General features: G+C 34.6%; 1 protein-coding gene across 3 annotated transcripts in view; it reads right to left on the bottom strand.

The window, feature by feature from the left end:
* Positions 1-14,281, bottom strand: part of OLFM3 (olfactomedin 3) — a 194,576-nt gene extending 180,295 nt beyond the window's left edge. For 2 of the 3 annotated variants that reach the window (XM_060302026.1, XM_030868838.2), the window contains exon 1: positions 13,793-14,281. Coding sequence is in view for 1 of the 3 variants with exons in the window: in XM_030868838.2 (XP_030724698.1) it covers positions 13,793-13,861 (69 nt within the window). In the remaining 2 variants the exon portion in view is untranslated. Of the gene's footprint in view, positions 1-13,600; positions 13,712-13,792 lie in introns of those variants that run through there. The other variant, XM_060302036.1, reaches the window with a different exon arrangement.
* Between the last annotated feature and the right edge of the window lie 4,673 nt (positions 14,282-18,954).

Genomic DNA, 18,954 nt, shown 5'->3' with positions numbered 1-18,954 from the left:
ATATAATATGAATGCCAGTGAACTACTTTATCATGTGTAATATTTAAGATCATTGATAATCATTCATTTCTGGACTAATTATTTTCTCATATTACAAATTTTCTTAAAGGTAAAAACAAATCTCAATTATTTAAAATTAAATTAGCAAATTCAACAACGTTTTTCTTGACTGCATGTAAAAAGGGTGGATCCTGCTTATAGTATGTGGAATGTTACTAAGCAATCGTCATATTTGACTGTGCCTTTATTTGTGTAACATGCATTGGTTCTCTAAATAAAATTGCTTTCAAAATCAGCACTGAAGACGTGCCAATGTCTTTAGTAAATCAGATTTGACTGATGAAAAAGAAGGAGCTGTCATCATCATTTTACTGAATCATTGGTAGAGAGTTTGTATTTTCACAGTAGATTATAAATCCAGGACAAAGAATCTGGAATCAAATGCTTTTAAAAAGTCCTATGCTGGCAAAGACATGAAATGAAATCCACTTACTTCTTAGGTTGAGGGTAAGATTCTATAGGCAGATTTTACCTAACAACAACAACAAACATCACTTTGTGTCTTACAAATATCAACCAGGGGACACAGTAACCTATCATGTAATTCAGTTAGGGTTATGTGTAATCTAGTAAGTCTTCTTTAGTAAGCGATTTTTAATTTCTATACTACCTTTATAATTTTTAGACCTCACTGTAATTTCATATCTATGGTCTTTCTAATCTTAATATTCACCAGTACAGACTGTAGCATTATTTGGCTGACTTACGTTTTGTATTTACATATTAATTATTATCATCTAGACTAATGTATTAGTTTCCTGTTGCTGCTACAACAAATTACCATAAACTTAGTGATTTTAAACACACAAATTTAGTATCCTATGGTTCTGGAGGGCAGAAGTCTGAAATAAATCTTATGAGGTTAAAATCAAAATGTCAGCAAGGCTGTATTCCTTTATGGAAACTACAGAAAAATCCATTTTCTTGGCCTTTCAGTTTCTAGAGGTGGCTTGCATTCCTTGGCTTTTGGCCCCTTCCTGCATCTTTAAAGTGCTTCTCTCTCATCTCTGCTTCTGTCATCTTCTCCTCTTTTTCTGACTCTGAGCATCAGTCCTTGCTCTTATAAGGACCTTTTTTTGTAAAAAGGAAAAAAAAATTGTATGTTTTTTTTTTTTTTTTTGCGGTACGCGGGCCTCTCACTGTTGTGGCCTCTCCCGTTGTGGAGCACAGGCTCCGGACGCGCAGGCTCAGCGGCCATGGCTCACGGGCCCAGCCACTCCGCGGCATGTGGGATCTTCCCGGACTGGGCAGGGATCCATGTATCCTTTCGAACCATGTTTTCTCTGGATATATGCTCAAGAATGGGATTGCTGGATCATATGGTGGCTCTATTTGTAGTTTTTTAGGGAACCTCCATACTGTTCACTGTAGTGGCTGTACCAATTTACATTTCCACCAACAGTGTAGGACGGTTCCCTTTTCTCCACACCTTCTTCAGCGTTTAATGTTTGTAGACTTTTTGATGGTCACCATTCTGATTGGTGTAAGGTCTATCTCATTGTTTTGACTTGCATTTCTCTAATACTTAGCAATGTTGAGCATCTTTTCAAATGCCTCTTGGCCATCTGTATGTCTTCTTTGGAGAAATCTCTATTTAGGTCTTCTGCCCATTTTTTGATTGGGTTGTTTGTTTTTTGATATTGAGCTGCATGAGCTATTTTGGAGATAATCCCTTGGTCGCCTTCATTTGCAAATATTTTCTCCCATTCTATAGGTTGTTTTTTCGTTTTGTTTATGGTTTCATTTGCTGTACAAAAAAGGGCCTTTTTGACTACATGATCCCATCAGAAAATGCAGGATAATCTTCCCATTTCAAGTTTCTTAATTTAGTCAAATCTACAAGTTCCCTTTGGCTATATAAGGTAACATATTCACAAGTTCTGTGGATTAGGATATGAACATCTTTGGGAGGACATTATTCTGTCTACTACAGTCCATATACTTTTTTTTCTTTCTATATTTAGCCACATAAAGAGTTGTAACTCAGTATTAGAAAATATCATTGGAAGTCATAACTCAATAAAAAAACTTTCTAATAATTATTTTTGATTAAAAGTAGTCTAATTACTTGAATACTGTCTCACTCCCCAATATTAGAAACACATAGCCATAAGCTAGCTAACCATCCATCAGTTATGTTATAGAGATTTTTGCCTTATGCAGAATTAAAATAGATGGCCTTTATATTTCCTGTAACTCTAAGAGTCTCTTTAACTATTGTCAGATAAAGACAAGTAGATACACAATGTTGTTCACTCATTTGTTTTTCATTAAATCTTCTAAAGCTAATGGAATGATACAAAATAAATGTAAAATATGCTGTAATGCTTGGGATATGGAATGACCTTATACGTTTTGACATTTATTTTTTTGTGTCACTGTGTACAACTGAATTGTTACAGTCTGCTCAATGACATAACTTTAATTTTCAGCAGTAAAGTAGAAGAAGCCTAGATTGTATCATTAATTTTAACAACCTGATAGTCTGTGAGCAGAAGGAAGGAGGATGAAAGGGTGATGAACTACATTTAGAAGAGATGAATGTGCCCCATTTTAGGATGACCTACCAATATAAAAGAGCACTTTGTTCAGCATCCTTAATTTTTACATGAGGAAATGGAAACCAAAAAAGTTTAGTGAGTTGCCCAAAGCCATACAACTAGATAGTTGCAGAGTTGATATTAGGCCTCAGATTTTCTAACTCCTAATTTAGTAGTCTGTTCACTCCACTGTGAACTTTCTAATTTCCTAATTATTATATAATTTGTTCAGAATTTGATATGGTTTCTCTCTTCCTTTATCTTAATTTTACATGTTAAATTAATGTTAATTAAGTTGAGTTCCTTGAGAGGTATCTTTTCCAAAAGCAATGACCATGTACAGATAGACAAAATGAAGTATGTTTCTATTTTATTTCTATCTGCAGTGTTTAGATGCAAATAAAAAAGGAAAAGGAATTTAAGAATGCTTTCATGCCTTTTTCTTCCTTCTGTTTCTTCTTACCAAGAGATATTAAAGATCAGTTGAACTAAATTAGAGACCCTTTTTTTTTTTTTGCGGTACATGGGCCTCTCACTGTTGTGGCCTCTCCCGTTGTGGAGCACAGGCTCCGGACGCACAGGCTCAGCGGCCATGGCTCACTGGCCCAACTGCTCCGCGGCATGTGGGATCTTCCCGGACCAGGGCACGAACCCGTGTCCCCTGCATCGGCAGGTGGACTCTCAACCACTGTGCCACCAGGGAAGCCCCAGAGACCCTATTTTAAACAGTTAGTAATAGAAGGGCATCCAGGTCTCAGATTAATGAATGCAGTCATTGTGTAGGAGAGTGTGTATGTGTGTGTGTGTGTGTGTGTGTGTGTGTGTGTGTGTGTGTGTGTTTGAGTGTGTGGTGTTTACAGGGGGCAATAAACGACACTTGAAATGGTTAAATAAGCATTGGCAGATGTGTTGTATATATCATCTTTAAAAGCTGCATCCTTGATGTGTAAATAAATGCTTACCTCCCCTCAATTTTTCTTTTTCTTTTAACTATATTTGAATGTGTTCACCTTCCTGCTGCATGTAAGCTCATTTATAATTTCATCCCTTCTTAATATCCATTTTTATTTTAGGACAAATATTTAGATTTGGAGTCTTTTCTTGCTTTTTCTGACAGGGAAGTCATCATGCTTTGGCACCAATGGGGGCACTACTAGTAAATATTGACTCCTTCAACCCACTTGATTCCTTACTCTCAAGTATCATATGCCCTGCTTTGAGTCACTATATGTTACAATAACTAACTACCTCTTTGGCATGAGCTTCATAGCACTCTGTACATTTCCTCCTACTTATCCCTGGAATCTTTTAAGGTATATGGCAGTCAAACTAGAGTCATTTTATTCCCTGACTTGGTCTAGCACTCAGCTTATTGTAAAGAAGAATACATCTGTAGCAAAATATAAATAATAACAAGTATAGTAAAAAGTCTTTAGTGTGTCTTGAGCTGGATAATATTTCAGTTTGTTTAGTACTACAATAATATGCACTAAGATGTAGTCATCGTGCCCCAAAATGCATGTAGGTGTGAAAATACTCACCAGATAAACAATTCCATAAGCAGCCATAGACATAGATCATTCCCAGAAGCAACGGTGTCTTTTGTAAGGCAACATTTCATCAGTGACATTTTGGTGCCAGTGAATCAACATATCCAGTACTGATCTCTATTTGCAGAAATCCTGCCTTTTGGAACTGGTCTCTCTAGTAATGCTATTTAAATCATCAGGGGATAATGCTTCTTAATCACATTCAGTTTAGTTGGAAAAATGAAAAGGATCTTCTATTCAATTTATGTCCTTCCTATGGAGTTATCTAGATAGCTGTTTATTTGTGCTGTTGAAACAATTTTATTACTGATATTTCTTTTCAGAGCATTTTAACCTACAAAGTTAATTATAAAAATTTGAATTTCTGATTATATTTAATTCAGATAAATCTAACTCTACTTCTATTTGCTTTTAATCATTTAACCTTATTCTCTTTGGGAGTGTTGTGCTCATATAGTAATGCAGTACAAATATGGAGCCAATACTACTTATCTTCCTATTGTGGTATTATAAGAATATATAGTAAGATAATAATTTCAATGGAATATTTTAGATCCTTAAAAAAATAATTCAGTCCCTAAAAGAGGTGGAAAAATATAGGTAATATACTAATTTATCCAATAAGGTAAGACATTACATAAAATAAAGATAGTCAAAACAATAAGCACACATTAATAAAATGTTTAGACTTATAAATTTATGCAAATAAAATGGACACATAGATACACCAAGGAATAAGAGGATATGCTAACTTTGCCAACAAGCATCATGAAACACAGCAAGTAATTCACAAGAGTATTGAATTTGTAGCATCCCAGGGAGTTACCAAAAGTCAAAAATAGCACTAAGGATGGTGAGGTAAGACAGGAAGTTAATCAAAAAATTTAAAAGACATCATCTTGCAGCATTCTTGAAGATAAATAACCTGGTATGAATTCCAAACCCTTAAAAACAAGGTTCGTAAAATTTGTCTTACTTCCCTACCCCTAATATATTATCTGATGAGAGCATGGGCCAAAAACACAGATTATATCCATAAGTTATTTAGCCTAGGATTTTAACGTTTTTTCTTCATCTGTTCATTTGTTCATTCAACAAATGTTGATAAATATTATATCTGAATAGGCACTGTGCTAGCTGATAGATAGGAAATGATAAGATCATGATCAAGACACAGAGCCTGCCCTCAGGTACATTATAATTTAGTAGGGGAGACACAATATAATAAATACCCAGTTTTTTTTAAAAAAGAAAGTGGTAAGTATAGTAAGAGTGATTGGAAATAGAGTGTTTTATAAATCTTGGAGGGGAAGAAATACAATTCAGTCTGTGTTCATTGAACACCTATTCTGTGTCAGACACAGTGCCAGTGGCTGTAGATGTAAAGATAAATAAAGCATCATTCTTTTCTTATAGGAGTTCTTAGTTGATCAGGATTATCTTCTCCTGGGGTGCAGGGCGTGTCAGGAAAGGATTTATGGAAGAAATGATATTTGAGTTGCATCTTAAAATATAGGTAAATTTTTGACATATGGAGAAGAAGGATAGAGCTTTCCAGGGAGAGGCAAAAGCATGAACATAGCAGCATCTGTGATCCTTTTCTCTGAATTTATTTTTATTCTGCTGAAGGCTTGGTATGAGAATAACAGAAGGCATAACTTTGTGATTATGCTTTACGACACCTTGTTTTTAAAGCACCAAAGATGTGTTTTTAGAAAAATCTATTGTTTTGACAATATTTTTGAGTATTTTTATTAGCACCATTTAAATTACTGGCACTATTGATAGAGTTGGTCTAATTTTGTTTTTGTGTCTTGGACCCCTCTTCCCCCAAAATGGTTTGCAACCTCTTGAGTAAGTAACACGTGAGTCAAAATTAAACTTCACTAAGGTATGGTGTGCAGGTATTTTTGAAATAGTGTATTTCTTCTTAAATATGAGGTGTTCATGGGTAGGGTCTATCCTAGATATTATACAATTGCTCTCATCTATTTTTGCCCTTTGTATGAGAGAATCAATTCTTGAGTTACTAAGGTGGACTTGCATTTGGATGAGCAGCATCAGGAGAAATGCTGTTGTGTCTAATTAAGGGTCAGGTCTTTTCAAGGATTTTATAGAAGTTTCTATTGAGAAAAGCAGGGAAACCGGTATAAACAGAGGGACTGAAAAAGCAATCCAAGAGAAAAGAGCAAAGAAATTGTGTTCATAGAAATGGTCATTTCTCCATTACTGCTATGGTCTGAATGTTTGTCTCCCCCCAGATTCATATGTTGATATCCTAATGCCCAAGGTGATGGTATAAGGAGGTGGGGCCTTTGGGAGGTGATTATGTCATGAGAGTGAAGCCCTCAGGTCTCACAAATTTATGATCTTATAAGCTGTACTCTACAAAAGGATCTGTTAATTTTTAATGAATGATCAAATAGTATTAAACAGAATATCTTAGTCTGTTTGGACTACTATAACAAAATACCCCAGACTGGGCAGCTTATAAACAGATACTTACTTCTCACAATTCTGAAGGCTGGAAGTTCAAGGTCAAGGTACCAGCATGGTCAGGTGAGCTCCTTCTTCCAGATTGTAGAAGAAGCATGGTCAGGTGAGCTCCTTCTTCCAGGTTGTAGACTTCTCTTTATATTCTCACATGGTGGAAAGAGTGAGCTATCCCTCTGGGGCCTCTTATATAAGAGCACTAATCTCATTCATGAGGGCTCCATTCTCATGACTCAGTCATGTCCCAAAGGCACCATATATTAATATCATCACATTGAGATTACGTTTCAACATATGACTTGTGGGAAGGGGAGGGGGCACACACATACTGACCATAGCATAGAGTCATCCTAGAGTTTAACAAAGAAGTTTTAAGAACATGAAGATTTTTTGTTCTGGTTCTGCAAAAAATGCCATTGATAATTTGATATTAATTGCATTGAATCTGTAGATTGCCTTGGTTAGTATAGTCATTTTGACAGTATTGATTCTTCCAATCTAAGAACATGGTATATCTTTCCATTTGTGTCATCTTCAATTTCTTTCATCAGCATCTCATAGTTTTCAGAGTACAAGTCTTTTGCCTCCTTAGGTAGGTTTATTCCTAGGTATTTTATTCTTTTTGATGTGATGGTAAATGGGATTGTTTCCTTAATTTCTCCTTCTGATCTTTCATTGTTAGTATATAGAAATGCAAGAGAGTTCTGTGCATTAATTTTGTATCCTGCAACTTTACTGAATTCATTGATGAGCTCTGATAGTTTTCTGGTAGCATCTTTAGTATTTTCTGTGTATAATATCACATTTCTGTGGAAACACAGAAAACATCAAATAGCCAAAGCAGTCTTGAGAAAGACAAATGGAGCTGGAGGAAGCAGGCTCCCTGACTTCAGACTATACTATAAAGCTACAGTAATCAAAAAAGTATGGTACTGGCACAAAGATGGACTTACAGATTAATGGAACAAGATAGAAAGCCAGAAATAAACTCACGCACCTATGATCAGTTAATCTACAACAAAGGAGGCAGGATATACAATGGAGAAAAGACAGTCTCTTCAATAAGTGGTGCTGGGAAAACTGGACAGCTACATGGAAAAGAATGAAATTAGAACATTCTCTAACACCATACACAAAAATAAACTCAAAATGGATTGAGACCTAAATGTAAGACTGGATACTATAAAACTCTTAGAGGAAAACATAGGCAGAACACTCTTTGACATAAACTGCAGTGATATCTTTATGGATCCACCTCCTAGGATAATGAAAATAAAAACAAAAATAAATGGGTCTAATTAAACGTAAGAGCTTTTGCATAGCAAAGGAAACCATAAACAAAACAAAAAGACAACATAATGGGAGAAAATACTTGCAAACGAAGCGACCAACAAGGGATTAAGCTCCAAAATATTCAAACAGCTCATGCAGCTCAATATCAAAAAATAAAGAACCCAATCAAAAGAAATGGGCAGAAGATCTAAATAGACATTTCTCCAAAGAATACATACAGATGGCCAAGAAGCACATGAAAAGATGCTCAGCATTGCTAAGCATTAGAGAAATGCAAATCAAAACTACAATGAGGTATCACCTCACACAGGTCAGAATAGCCATCATCAAAAAGTCTACAAACAATAAATGCTGGAGAGGGTGTGGAGAAAAGGGAGCCCTCCTACACTGTTGACGGCAATGTAAATTGGTACAGCTACTATGGAGAACAATGTGGAGGTTCCTTAAAAGACTAAAAACAGAACTACCACATAATCCAGCAATCCCACTCCTGGGCATATATCCAGAGAAAACTGTCATTTGAAAATATACATGCACCCCAGTGTTCATTGCAGCACTATTTACAATAGCCAAGACATGGAAACAACCTAAATATCCATCGAGAGGGGAATGGATAAGAAGATGTGGTACACAAATACAATGGAATATTACTCAGCCATTAAAAAAAGGAAATAGTGCCATTTGTAGCAACATGGTTGGACCTAGAGATTGTCATAGTGAGTGAAGTAAGTCAGACAAAGACAAATATCATATGATATCACATATGTGGAATCTAAAAAAATGATACAAATGAACTTATTTACAAAACAGAAACACAACATTGTAAATCAACTATACTCCAATATAAAATTTAAAAAAGAGCATGTACGTTCCTCATTTTACAGGTGAGAGAACTGAGATCATAGCTTTCCCAAAGTTATATATGTGTGTGTGTGTGTGTGTATTTGTTACATAATGTATAATAAACATATACAAGTATTTATTATATATATATAATAAAAACACATATATACATATCAGTGGCAAATTAGGGATGAAAAATGAGGGACTTTGTCTGAATCCTGACCCTTTTGTTTCTCACTCTTGTGCTGCTTTCCCTCCCAACAGAGAATGGATCATCACAATAGTCATTTTCTAAAGAGAATTGTTGCAAAATTACAAGGAATAAGAATTTTTTTAAAAAAATAAAGGAGCACAGTACCATTTTAACCTTTTCAAGTTGCCAAGAGAAAGAGTCAGAAAGAATATTTACATTCCAAACTAAATATTTAATTGGGTTAAGAAGGATGGAATAAAACGAGAGTAGCAAAGTCATTTGCACTTTCAAAACATAGGTGGGCTGTGTTGAGCTTTTCATTTTTTACCATATCCGGGTTTATTGGTATGTAATTACAGATCCTTGCCAGATGCCATCGATCCATATTTTCTGTTCTAATTTGAGTTGATCCTGTTGTACAGAGTATGTCTCTGGCATACAGGAGATACAGGAGAAGATAGATTTTTTTTTTTTTTTTTTTTGCGGTATGCGGGCCTCTCACTGTTGTGGCCTCCCCCGTTGCTGAGCACAGGCTCCGATCGATCGCGCAGGCTCAGCGGCCATGGCTCATGGGCTTAGCCGCTCCATGGCATGTAGGATCTTCCTGGACCGGGGCACGAACCTGTGTCCCCTGCATCGGCAGGCGGACTCTCAGCCACTGCACCACCAGGGAAGCCCGAGAAGATAGATTTTTAAGATGAATTTTAAAGCAAATTCATACTGATCTCAGTTTATTTCTCTTGCTGTTTTTGCTTTTATCAATTTCATTTTAAAGTTATAAGAAAATAAACTTTAACTAGATTTATATACTAAAGCCACCTCTAGACAATTTAGGTCTTTCATCGTTTTGTTTTTAGCAATACCAAAACACAAAGGCAGTTATACATGGTATATTATGTTATGAAGCATATAACAATATAATTATTGAAATTCCCTTACTTCCCATTGTGTTTATATGGCTTAAAGCAACTGTCTTATTTAAGGCAAGAGTTCTAATTGGCCGAGTTGTTTTAGATAGAAAAAACACTTTGGTGTTGAAGATTATTGCTGAATCATTGTTTCACTTTATGTCTGTAGTGTCAGCAAGTACCATGGTGATAAGTTCTTTAATATATTTCCAAGTAAGGAGATAGTGAATGCTTTCTCAATCTAAGCATGCTAGGGCATTTTGCAATATATTTATCACACAGGTATGACTGCTTAAAAGTATAACACTCACTGCAGTGTGTGGCTATGCCCATGTCACCTCTTTTTAACTGTTCCCCAAGTGTCTTACTCCAGTGTAAATGTTCTATTTGAAATCTGCACAGTCACATTTATACCTCCTTTCTTTATAATTCAGCATTGCGGAGCAGAGAAATTCACAGTTCTGGTTCAAGGGATTACTGTTTTGTTATAATGTTCAAATAATGGTCTGCTAAAAATCTTCTTGTAAAAGAAGAAGAGGTTCACTCTCCTACTATCAAGGTCATTACTAAACTCTGTGCCTTCTGTTTAAAAGCACAGAGATGCCATCTAGCAGCCGCCCTCAGGAATTTCCTACACAGAAATAGTCCTTTCTCTATAAAACTGAGCAATAATTGAATTCTTACAAGCTTTTGGTTTTTCTTAATTTACTTATTGGATGAATGATGATTTGGCATATTGCCTGTAGTTCAGATACTCCATTACAAATGAAATTAATTAATTAATATCTCTTAAAAAGGGCAAAGGGATACACCTATGAGTTTTTGTAAATGGAACTGGAGATTTGTTAATATGATTTTAATTAAGAAAACATAATTCTCATGATTTTCTTGAGAGGAAAATTGATAATCTGTCTATATAAAAATACAAATAATTGATTGATTTTTTTGAATTGCCTTCCTTTACTGAAAGAAAATACTAATCTTACCAATATTCTGGTATATTAAATGAGAGAAAAGAAAGTAAGTGGATGCTGAAAGTAAGTTCATCCTGTGAATATAAATGTTTGGGCATTTTTAAAAAATTTAACAATAAATTTGACTTTCAAGTGATTTATCTTGCTGTAAGATAGTGATACCTAAGCACTTTATAAAATGTCATATATGATCTGTAAGTTTCAGGAAGAATGATCATAAACATAAATATTATATAATCTTCCATGAAATGGAATTGTTACTGTTGTTAGAAGCCTTTTTGTTTCAGATAAATTAATATATAATAAGCATGCTCTAAAATTTAGATTCCCAATATTTGATATATGTGACAATCCTATACCTAAAAAAGTCTATTCAATTTTAATAGCTCTACTATATTGCCAGTTTGTGTGTATCCATGCGTGATTTATGTGTAGTGTAAATATAAAATGCAATAATATAGAATAATACTTAAATGAATTCATTTAAAAGTATGATTTTGAAATATATCAGTCCTAACATTATAAAAATTTTTTTATTAGCTGTTTAGAATTTTTGTATATTTAAATTTCATCACTTATTACTTATTTGTCCACAAACTGTGGTATTTTGTGCTACTGTATTATTGGAATTTAATTTCAATTTTGCCAAACGTAATTTGCATCATGGATGTTAATTATTATCTAAACCCTTAAGTAGTTAGTAAAAAAATAAAATTTGAGAAAATTTCTATTTCATAACCTAATTGACAATCATTTTGAGAATTCAGTGGTGCCATTTGTGATTTGGGGGAGGGGAAATGATATAGTTTCGTGATTCTCAATAGTTTGATAAAACATAACAAAAGTAGTTTTATTCACTTTTTTAAACAAAATTTGTCTACTAGTCCAAAGACCTTTTTACAACATTAAAATCACTTGCTATGAACATTTTAACATTCTCTATATTGTCATATGTAGTATATAACAAATACTATCTGCTGTTCTTTGCATACTGTATTGCAATATCTAGAAACTGAAAAGGACAGTTTGAAAAGTTAATGTATGCCTTTCCTTTCCTGGATTTCTCAGCTCACTTGTACCAAACAGACAAAATTAAGTCTGAAGAAAAGTTTTCTGTTGTTGAATACATGGAAATAAACTTATTAATACTAGAAAAAGTCACGACTAAAAATAGGTCATTTATTTGGAGAATTTATCTCAATATTTATTAGAAGCTCTTCTTTGTTGATATATTTTTAATTTGGGAAAGAATGGGGTACAAGAAGTGAAGATATTTATGCATTTAAAGATATCAGAAAAATCAAATGAAACATGCAGTTGTTAGTAAAGCTCTGCATTTCCGAATTCATTTTAAATAATGATAAAACTCACTTTAAGTCAAGTGATTTTTTTTGTGCAGTAACTCAGTAATTAGCTTTGCTTTTTAAAAATGTTTTACCAAGAATATTTCAGATGAGATATATAGTAGAATGTGTTCAAAGTTGTAACAAACATAATATAATGAGAGTGGCAATGGAATATGTTACTATAGATCCAGAGAAAAAAATGAAAAAGAAAGATTAAAAAATATGAAAGCAGAATCAACACTTTGTACCTAGATGTAAAATGCTTTAAAGCTACACCTTAGTGTATGAAATATCCCATTAAGGATATTAAGACAAAATTATTATTTTGTCTTAATATCACAACCATAGCTTTAAAAGGAAATGATCTTATTCTTATCAGGTCTCTCTAAATATGAAAAGTACACAGAAATAATTATAAGCATAGATGATATGATTCTAAATTTTCACTCTCTACTATATTAGGCCTAGAAATATTCAGTCAACCACAGTATTAGGCTATGCTTGGTTATATCTTAGTTCAATTATGAAAAGAAACAATTTCTCTACACTACACAGTTATTTTAAAATAACTTTATAATATTCCAAAATACAACTTTAAATGGTTTTAGAACATGACATCATTTCTCCTATTGTGTCAAATTGCTCTTGAACAGTTAAAGAAGTAAACTAATTTTTGAAATTGTATTTCCTTACTTTTTACTAGATGCATTATATCTTATTCCAGATAGTTATGATTTTCTTAGAATGCTGAAGCTCTCAAATTATCTCACTTTATCCTCAAGACTTTTCTCATACACTGCTGAAAATATTTCTCCATATTTTCTGATTTTTTATCAAAAGAGGTTAGCATTCACTTTAATTGCCAGTACTGGATAATTATCAGAGTTCAACAGATATGAGACAACTCATCCTTCCTATTGCCCTCCTTAGTTTGAAAGGATTCTCACTTCCTGTTTCTTAACACTGTTAATCAGAACTTCCTCAGTGCCCCGTAATTTCCTTAATGAAAAGAGAGAAACAAACACAAGCCCCTTTCACTAATGCCTCTCAACCACGACAGAGAGTGGAGCTCTGCTGCTCTGCCCTGTGTGTTACAAGCAGCATCCCAAATGTTTTGGACACAAACCGCAGCACGTCTGCGTTGGGAGTATTATTGACCAGGATCAGCTGGAAAACGCTTCTCTGCTTTCAACAAAGAAACGGTTCACCATCTCCTAATACATGATTACAAATTGCATTATTTTAATTGCTAAGTCCTTTGCATTACCCGTCCGACTTCAGAAGAGAACATTAACCACTTGGATACCAAATAAGCTAAATTCTCTCAAGAGCCGCATTGCCCGCTGCCCATACACGTTATATTCGCTCCTGGTCCCTCCCCCCTCTCTCCGGGACTCTACCTTGTGGAGCTATTCCTCGGGTAGTTCACCTTGTTATCTTCCAAGCAGTGGGGATACGCCAGACACCACAAGATAGCTGGAAGAGCTGTCTTTCATGCTGCTTTTTTTTTTTTTCATAATTAAATGCATTTTTGGTCGGTCTGTTACATATTGCACATTTATTTCAAACAAGAGTTAAAATATTGCCCATACCTTGGAAGGGTCTAATCCAGCAAGCAAAGACAGCAGCAGGAGATTGAGTAGGTTGGATGCCGCCTGCATTCTGATCTGGATTTTTGCCCCTGTTTACTCTCTTTTATGTAGCCACTCCACTCTCACTGCAGAGACCTTTCCTTCGTCAGTTGCACTTTCTGCCTGCCAGTCAGAGCTGAGTGGAGACAGAGGCGGCGGCAGGAGCAGTAGCAGCAGCAGCGGTAGCAGCAGCGGCAGTAGCGGCAGCCGCCCTGGGGGGCGATCATTCCGCAGGCATTCTCAGGGCTGGGAGTCCGCGAGCTCTAGGAGTGGATTGAGCTGCAGTGGTCGCTGACCGAGGTGCTGAAGCTCCTCCAAGCCGCGCGCCCCAATTTACCTTCTCTCCCGCGGCTATATAGCCAGACCACCTCAAAAGTTTTGACCCAAGAAAAAGATAAAGGGAGTAACAGCTGAGAGAGGTGTGGAGACCTGGACAACGGATATGACATCACTACAGCTCCTTGGGGCTTGGGGATATATTTTGTGGGAAATTTGTTATCCAAACAAGGATTGCCTCTCCTGCTCCGGTTCAGCATTTGCTGGTATCTTGATCTTCAGAGAAGTAAAGTCAGCTAGATATAGGATTATGAAACAAATAGTGCCTGGAATCGTCTGCTGTCATTGACAGAGGACTTGATATTGTATGTAATGCTTTAAAGAAAGTTTGCAATGTAGACTATCAATGTGTATTTTCTGTTCAAGGTACACAGTCTATAGCTATTATATATACATATATGCACTGTCATTTAAACTAGCCTATTGAAATAATCTATTTTGTTAAATATTCATGTGTTTTTTAATCTATCTAGGGCTTTTGGTCACCTAAAATACTACATATAAATACTACATATAAATAAATGAAGAGGCTTTCTTTTCTTTTTTTTTTTTCTTGTAAATGGGATATTCCACTAGTGACCCCACACAGCTAAAATCTCTCCTCCTCACACACAGCCATAACCAGAAATGTAGTTTCCCTGTCAACCTGAAGTAGAATTCAGTGATGGGTGGACAGTGGGATGGGAAAAGCATTATTTCTAAGCTTCCAAATACTTGTTTTCTAGAGCTCAAGAAAAGAGGTAGCTGCCTCACAAGAGCAAAGAAAGAGTAAATGACTAACTTTCTCATACACCCTTCATAACTTAACTATACTCAAGAAGCTTTTTTTTTTGTAGCTGGAAAATGTAAGTGTTTTCCATAAGATAAAAAGATGGAGAAGAGTTGTCAACCACCCTCTCATACAATTACACCACTAATGCAACTTGAGTTTTGTCTTCTGTTGATTTTTCTAGAAGTTATATTTCCTAAGGACTAGAGTATATGAACTAGAGATATGGGCATTTCTTCTACATTAAAAAGAGGATAAATTGTTTGAGATATCAGACACATACTGTGTATAAATCTCTACAGTCTTTTACTGAACACTCTTCATGTATATATAAATATGTATATTTTAAATTCAAGAAATCTCAATTAAGATTCAAATACTTTTGAAAGTTATAATCCCCAAGGATTTGCATCACATTGCATCTGTTTTTATCCTGATATTATGAATATGAGTGCATGTGTGTATGATTACTTGAGGCTTTTTTCCCATAAAACCTCAATAACAAGAAGAAAAATAAATTTGAAAATTTCTTTTGAAGAGGTGGATCACACATAAAAAAGAGATTGCAGAATAGCAGAAAGAAGGGGGAATTATTTGAGGGTTTTTAGTTTAATGATAACCCTAGCAATCGTAACCACAGTTTGAATTTCCATTATTTCCTAGCAGAAACAGAAAACAGAACTTTTCTATTGAGGTAATAGATAAAACTACAGAGTTATGTCTGACACTCTTTGGGATAACTTTCTAGAGCATGTTTGAGGCTAACTCTGTCTTTCTCTTTTTACATTTGTTTCCCTATCTATCTATCTATCTATCTATCAAGGGTAAATCAGGATAGAGTATGTTTCAATGATCCATACATAAAAATTGTTGGCAATTTTATTCTGCACCCATTTTCAAGCCTTTCAAATCATTGCAGAATTTGAAAATGAGTTTATAGAGGTACAGTAGCTGAGTGGTTATAATAGTGCATTAATACTTAATACAACATGATTGTTTGATTATTTGTTTTTACATATGCTTTTCATTCTTCTCAGGAATGTCTTCTACAATCTTTTTCTATCTCCACCTCTCAGCAGGCAGGGCAGCATACTTATTTGAGTACAGGAAACTGTATTTAACAGATACACAAAATATGAAAACATAATCATATGAATTTTATTACCTCAAGATCAACTGCTATTCTTTTAATGACATTAATATTTTTTCTGGGAATAAAACTTATTCTGATCTCAAACATGTATGGTCCAATATTAATGATTGGACCAAAACTACATAAGCACATTTTTTTTCCCCTTTAACTCTCCATTTCCCTATATTTAATGGTACTGGAAGATCATTTGTAACAAGCAGTTAATAAGAAGACAAATTCTATGAAAATGTGATACCAGATGATAAAACTTAAAGATCAAGTAAACAATGGATGGTAATTATGTTACAGATGAAAACAGATGATTTTAGCATACAGAAAACATACTTGCTGTAAGAGAAGCTTATTCATTTGTAGATAACACTCAAGTTTAGTAATGAACCAAAAACTATTGATCATACCACTGAAAAGCAGAAGCTGTAGCTATACATAAATTCAGCCATACCCTGCTACTTCTATCTCTCTTTAAAACATAAAATAAAACTGCATAGTTTTTCTTAAACATAAGTCTACTGTTTCTAATTAGTCATTCGTTTTGTAGTAAAACTTTCTTATTTCCTTACAATCAATCTGACAGTATTGTAGGCAACATCATATCTTATCTGTACATACTAATTCCTCCTTTTTAGAAAGTCCATGAAACTCTTTGTATCTTGTGTCCTACATTAGATATTCAAAAGAATTTTATTATAGAGAGGAAATGGTATAACTACTTTTGTTTTCAGTCACTTCAGATTGGTTACTGTAACTTAAATTGGTAACTGGAACTTAGAACAAAATGATAAAGTGTGATGCATAGCATAGATTTAGAAATATTGCAGTATTCAATACATGCATGAGAAAAATATTTGATATTTATGTATCTAATTAAAATTAAAGATCTATATCTACAATGGGTATAAAATTGCTTTGAAATTTATAAAGCACTACAAAAATTTTTAGCCACTACTATCTACAGAGGCATACATAAAAATAAGTTTATATGAAATTGTACATATACAACACATAGAACAAAGAATGAAACTTTTTTAACATTTATGCCCAATATTACAAAAGTAAGTTCTTAATAGTGTATAATGGATTATATTGTTAGCTGTTTATGTATGTTAGTCTTCTTTTGATAAAAAACTTATATGATATACTTCTTTCATATATGTTATACTGCTTCAGCATTCCAGAGATGTTCCATTATGTTAAAAAATGCTGTTACCTATTTTGATTTTTATCTATCATTTAATATTGATGAACTTAGTTATTTTAGAAAAACATTTTTAAAAAGGACTATCCAGTAGGTTATATAAACCCTTGTGAAAAATTTCCCCTTTCATTATATAAATGAAAATAGTCTTTGAAACATTTCCTAAGGTCCTTGACCTGTCAGAGTACTGCCACACTTTCATTTTTTGCTCTCTTCTCTTTTGTTCTCTTTTGAGGTGACTTTTTCCCTTGTTTTTAAGTCATTTCTATCTAGATCCCCTACCTCCCCTAACTAGTCTGTCAAAATAGTACCTTAATCATTCTCTATTTATTATTTATTTGTTATTATTTTTATTATTTACTGTCTCTTTCATTAGAATATATTCTTCAGGAGGAAGGGTCATTGTTTGTTCTGCTCTAATTTAATCACCTAGAGTAGTGCCTGGCACCTGGTAGTCACTTAATCAGTAATCATTTAATGAATGAGTGAATGAGTGAATTTCTAACCCTAATACCTCTGTGCATGATATTTATATACCCAAGATTTGCTAGATGTCACTAACTTAATTTCTTACAGGAACTTCAGACTCAGTATATCAAACCAATATTTTCCTTCAATCATATTAGTTTGTAGCACAATTTTCTCTCCATTGCAAAGCAAGAAGCATGGAAATCACACTTGATTTCTCTCTCATCTTTATCTCTGCATTCAATCCATCAAAAATTCTGTTAAATTTTCTGCATAATATCTCTAAATCCTTCTTACTCCTCCATGTATGCCTAGGTCAGGACCTTATTTTATATGATGTGAATTATTAGAGTTATTTCTTTCCCTTTCCTTACCATCAGTATTTCTTTCTTTTCTAATTCCTTCCTTCCTTCCTTCCTTCCTTCCTTCCTTCCTTCCTTCCTTCCTTCCTTCCTTCCTTTGCCATTCAGCTGTGGTTGAGAGGGTTGATTTCTCTCTCTTCCAGCACCTCTGCACATTAGGAATCAAGTCTCCTTCTCCTGGTGGCTCTGTGACCTTAGTTTGTCACCTGTACCTGTGTGGAAGAGGAACAGGATGGGGCAACCCTTTCTCTTTTAAGGCACATCATTTCTTCTCTCATCCCACTGGCCAAAATTTAGCCACTTGGCCATATCTAGCTCTGAAGAAGTCTGGATTTTTAATCTTCCTTCTGGGCAGCCATGAATAAAATAAAGACTGGGCATTCTGTTATTAGTTCTGGAGGTTGGAAGTCCAGGATTAACGTGCTGGCAGATTTGGTGTCTGGTGAGGACCCCCTTCCTGGTTCACAGATGACCATCTTCTTATATCTGCAAAATGATCCCTATTACAAGGACTCAACTCTGCCCCAGGCATTATGTCTCTTCTACTTTAAATCTGCAATTTATTATCCACACAGCACCTGAGATGGTTGATTTAAAGACTAATTTTGCCTTGTTGTTTCTTAGATTAAAGGCCTTCAATGTCTCCCTATCTTCTAGACAATCAAGTGAGGATTCCTTAAAGTGACTAATCCAGGGCCCTGCATAATATGGTCTCTTGCCTTTTTCTACAGTCTTTTCTACCCATTGTCTCCCAATAATTTCAATCCAGTAAAATTTTAATGTTTGTGGTTCCCTTAACATTTTTCTCTCTTAAAGAGGATAGAGAAGAACATTAAACAT

This window comes from Globicephala melas, chromosome 1 (genome assembly GCF_963455315.2).
Source record: "Globicephala melas chromosome 1, mGloMel1.2, whole genome shotgun sequence".
Taxonomy (NCBI): Eukaryota; Metazoa; Chordata; class Mammalia; order Artiodactyla; family Delphinidae; genus Globicephala; species Globicephala melas.
This window is presented reverse-complemented; position numbering and strand designations above follow the sequence as displayed.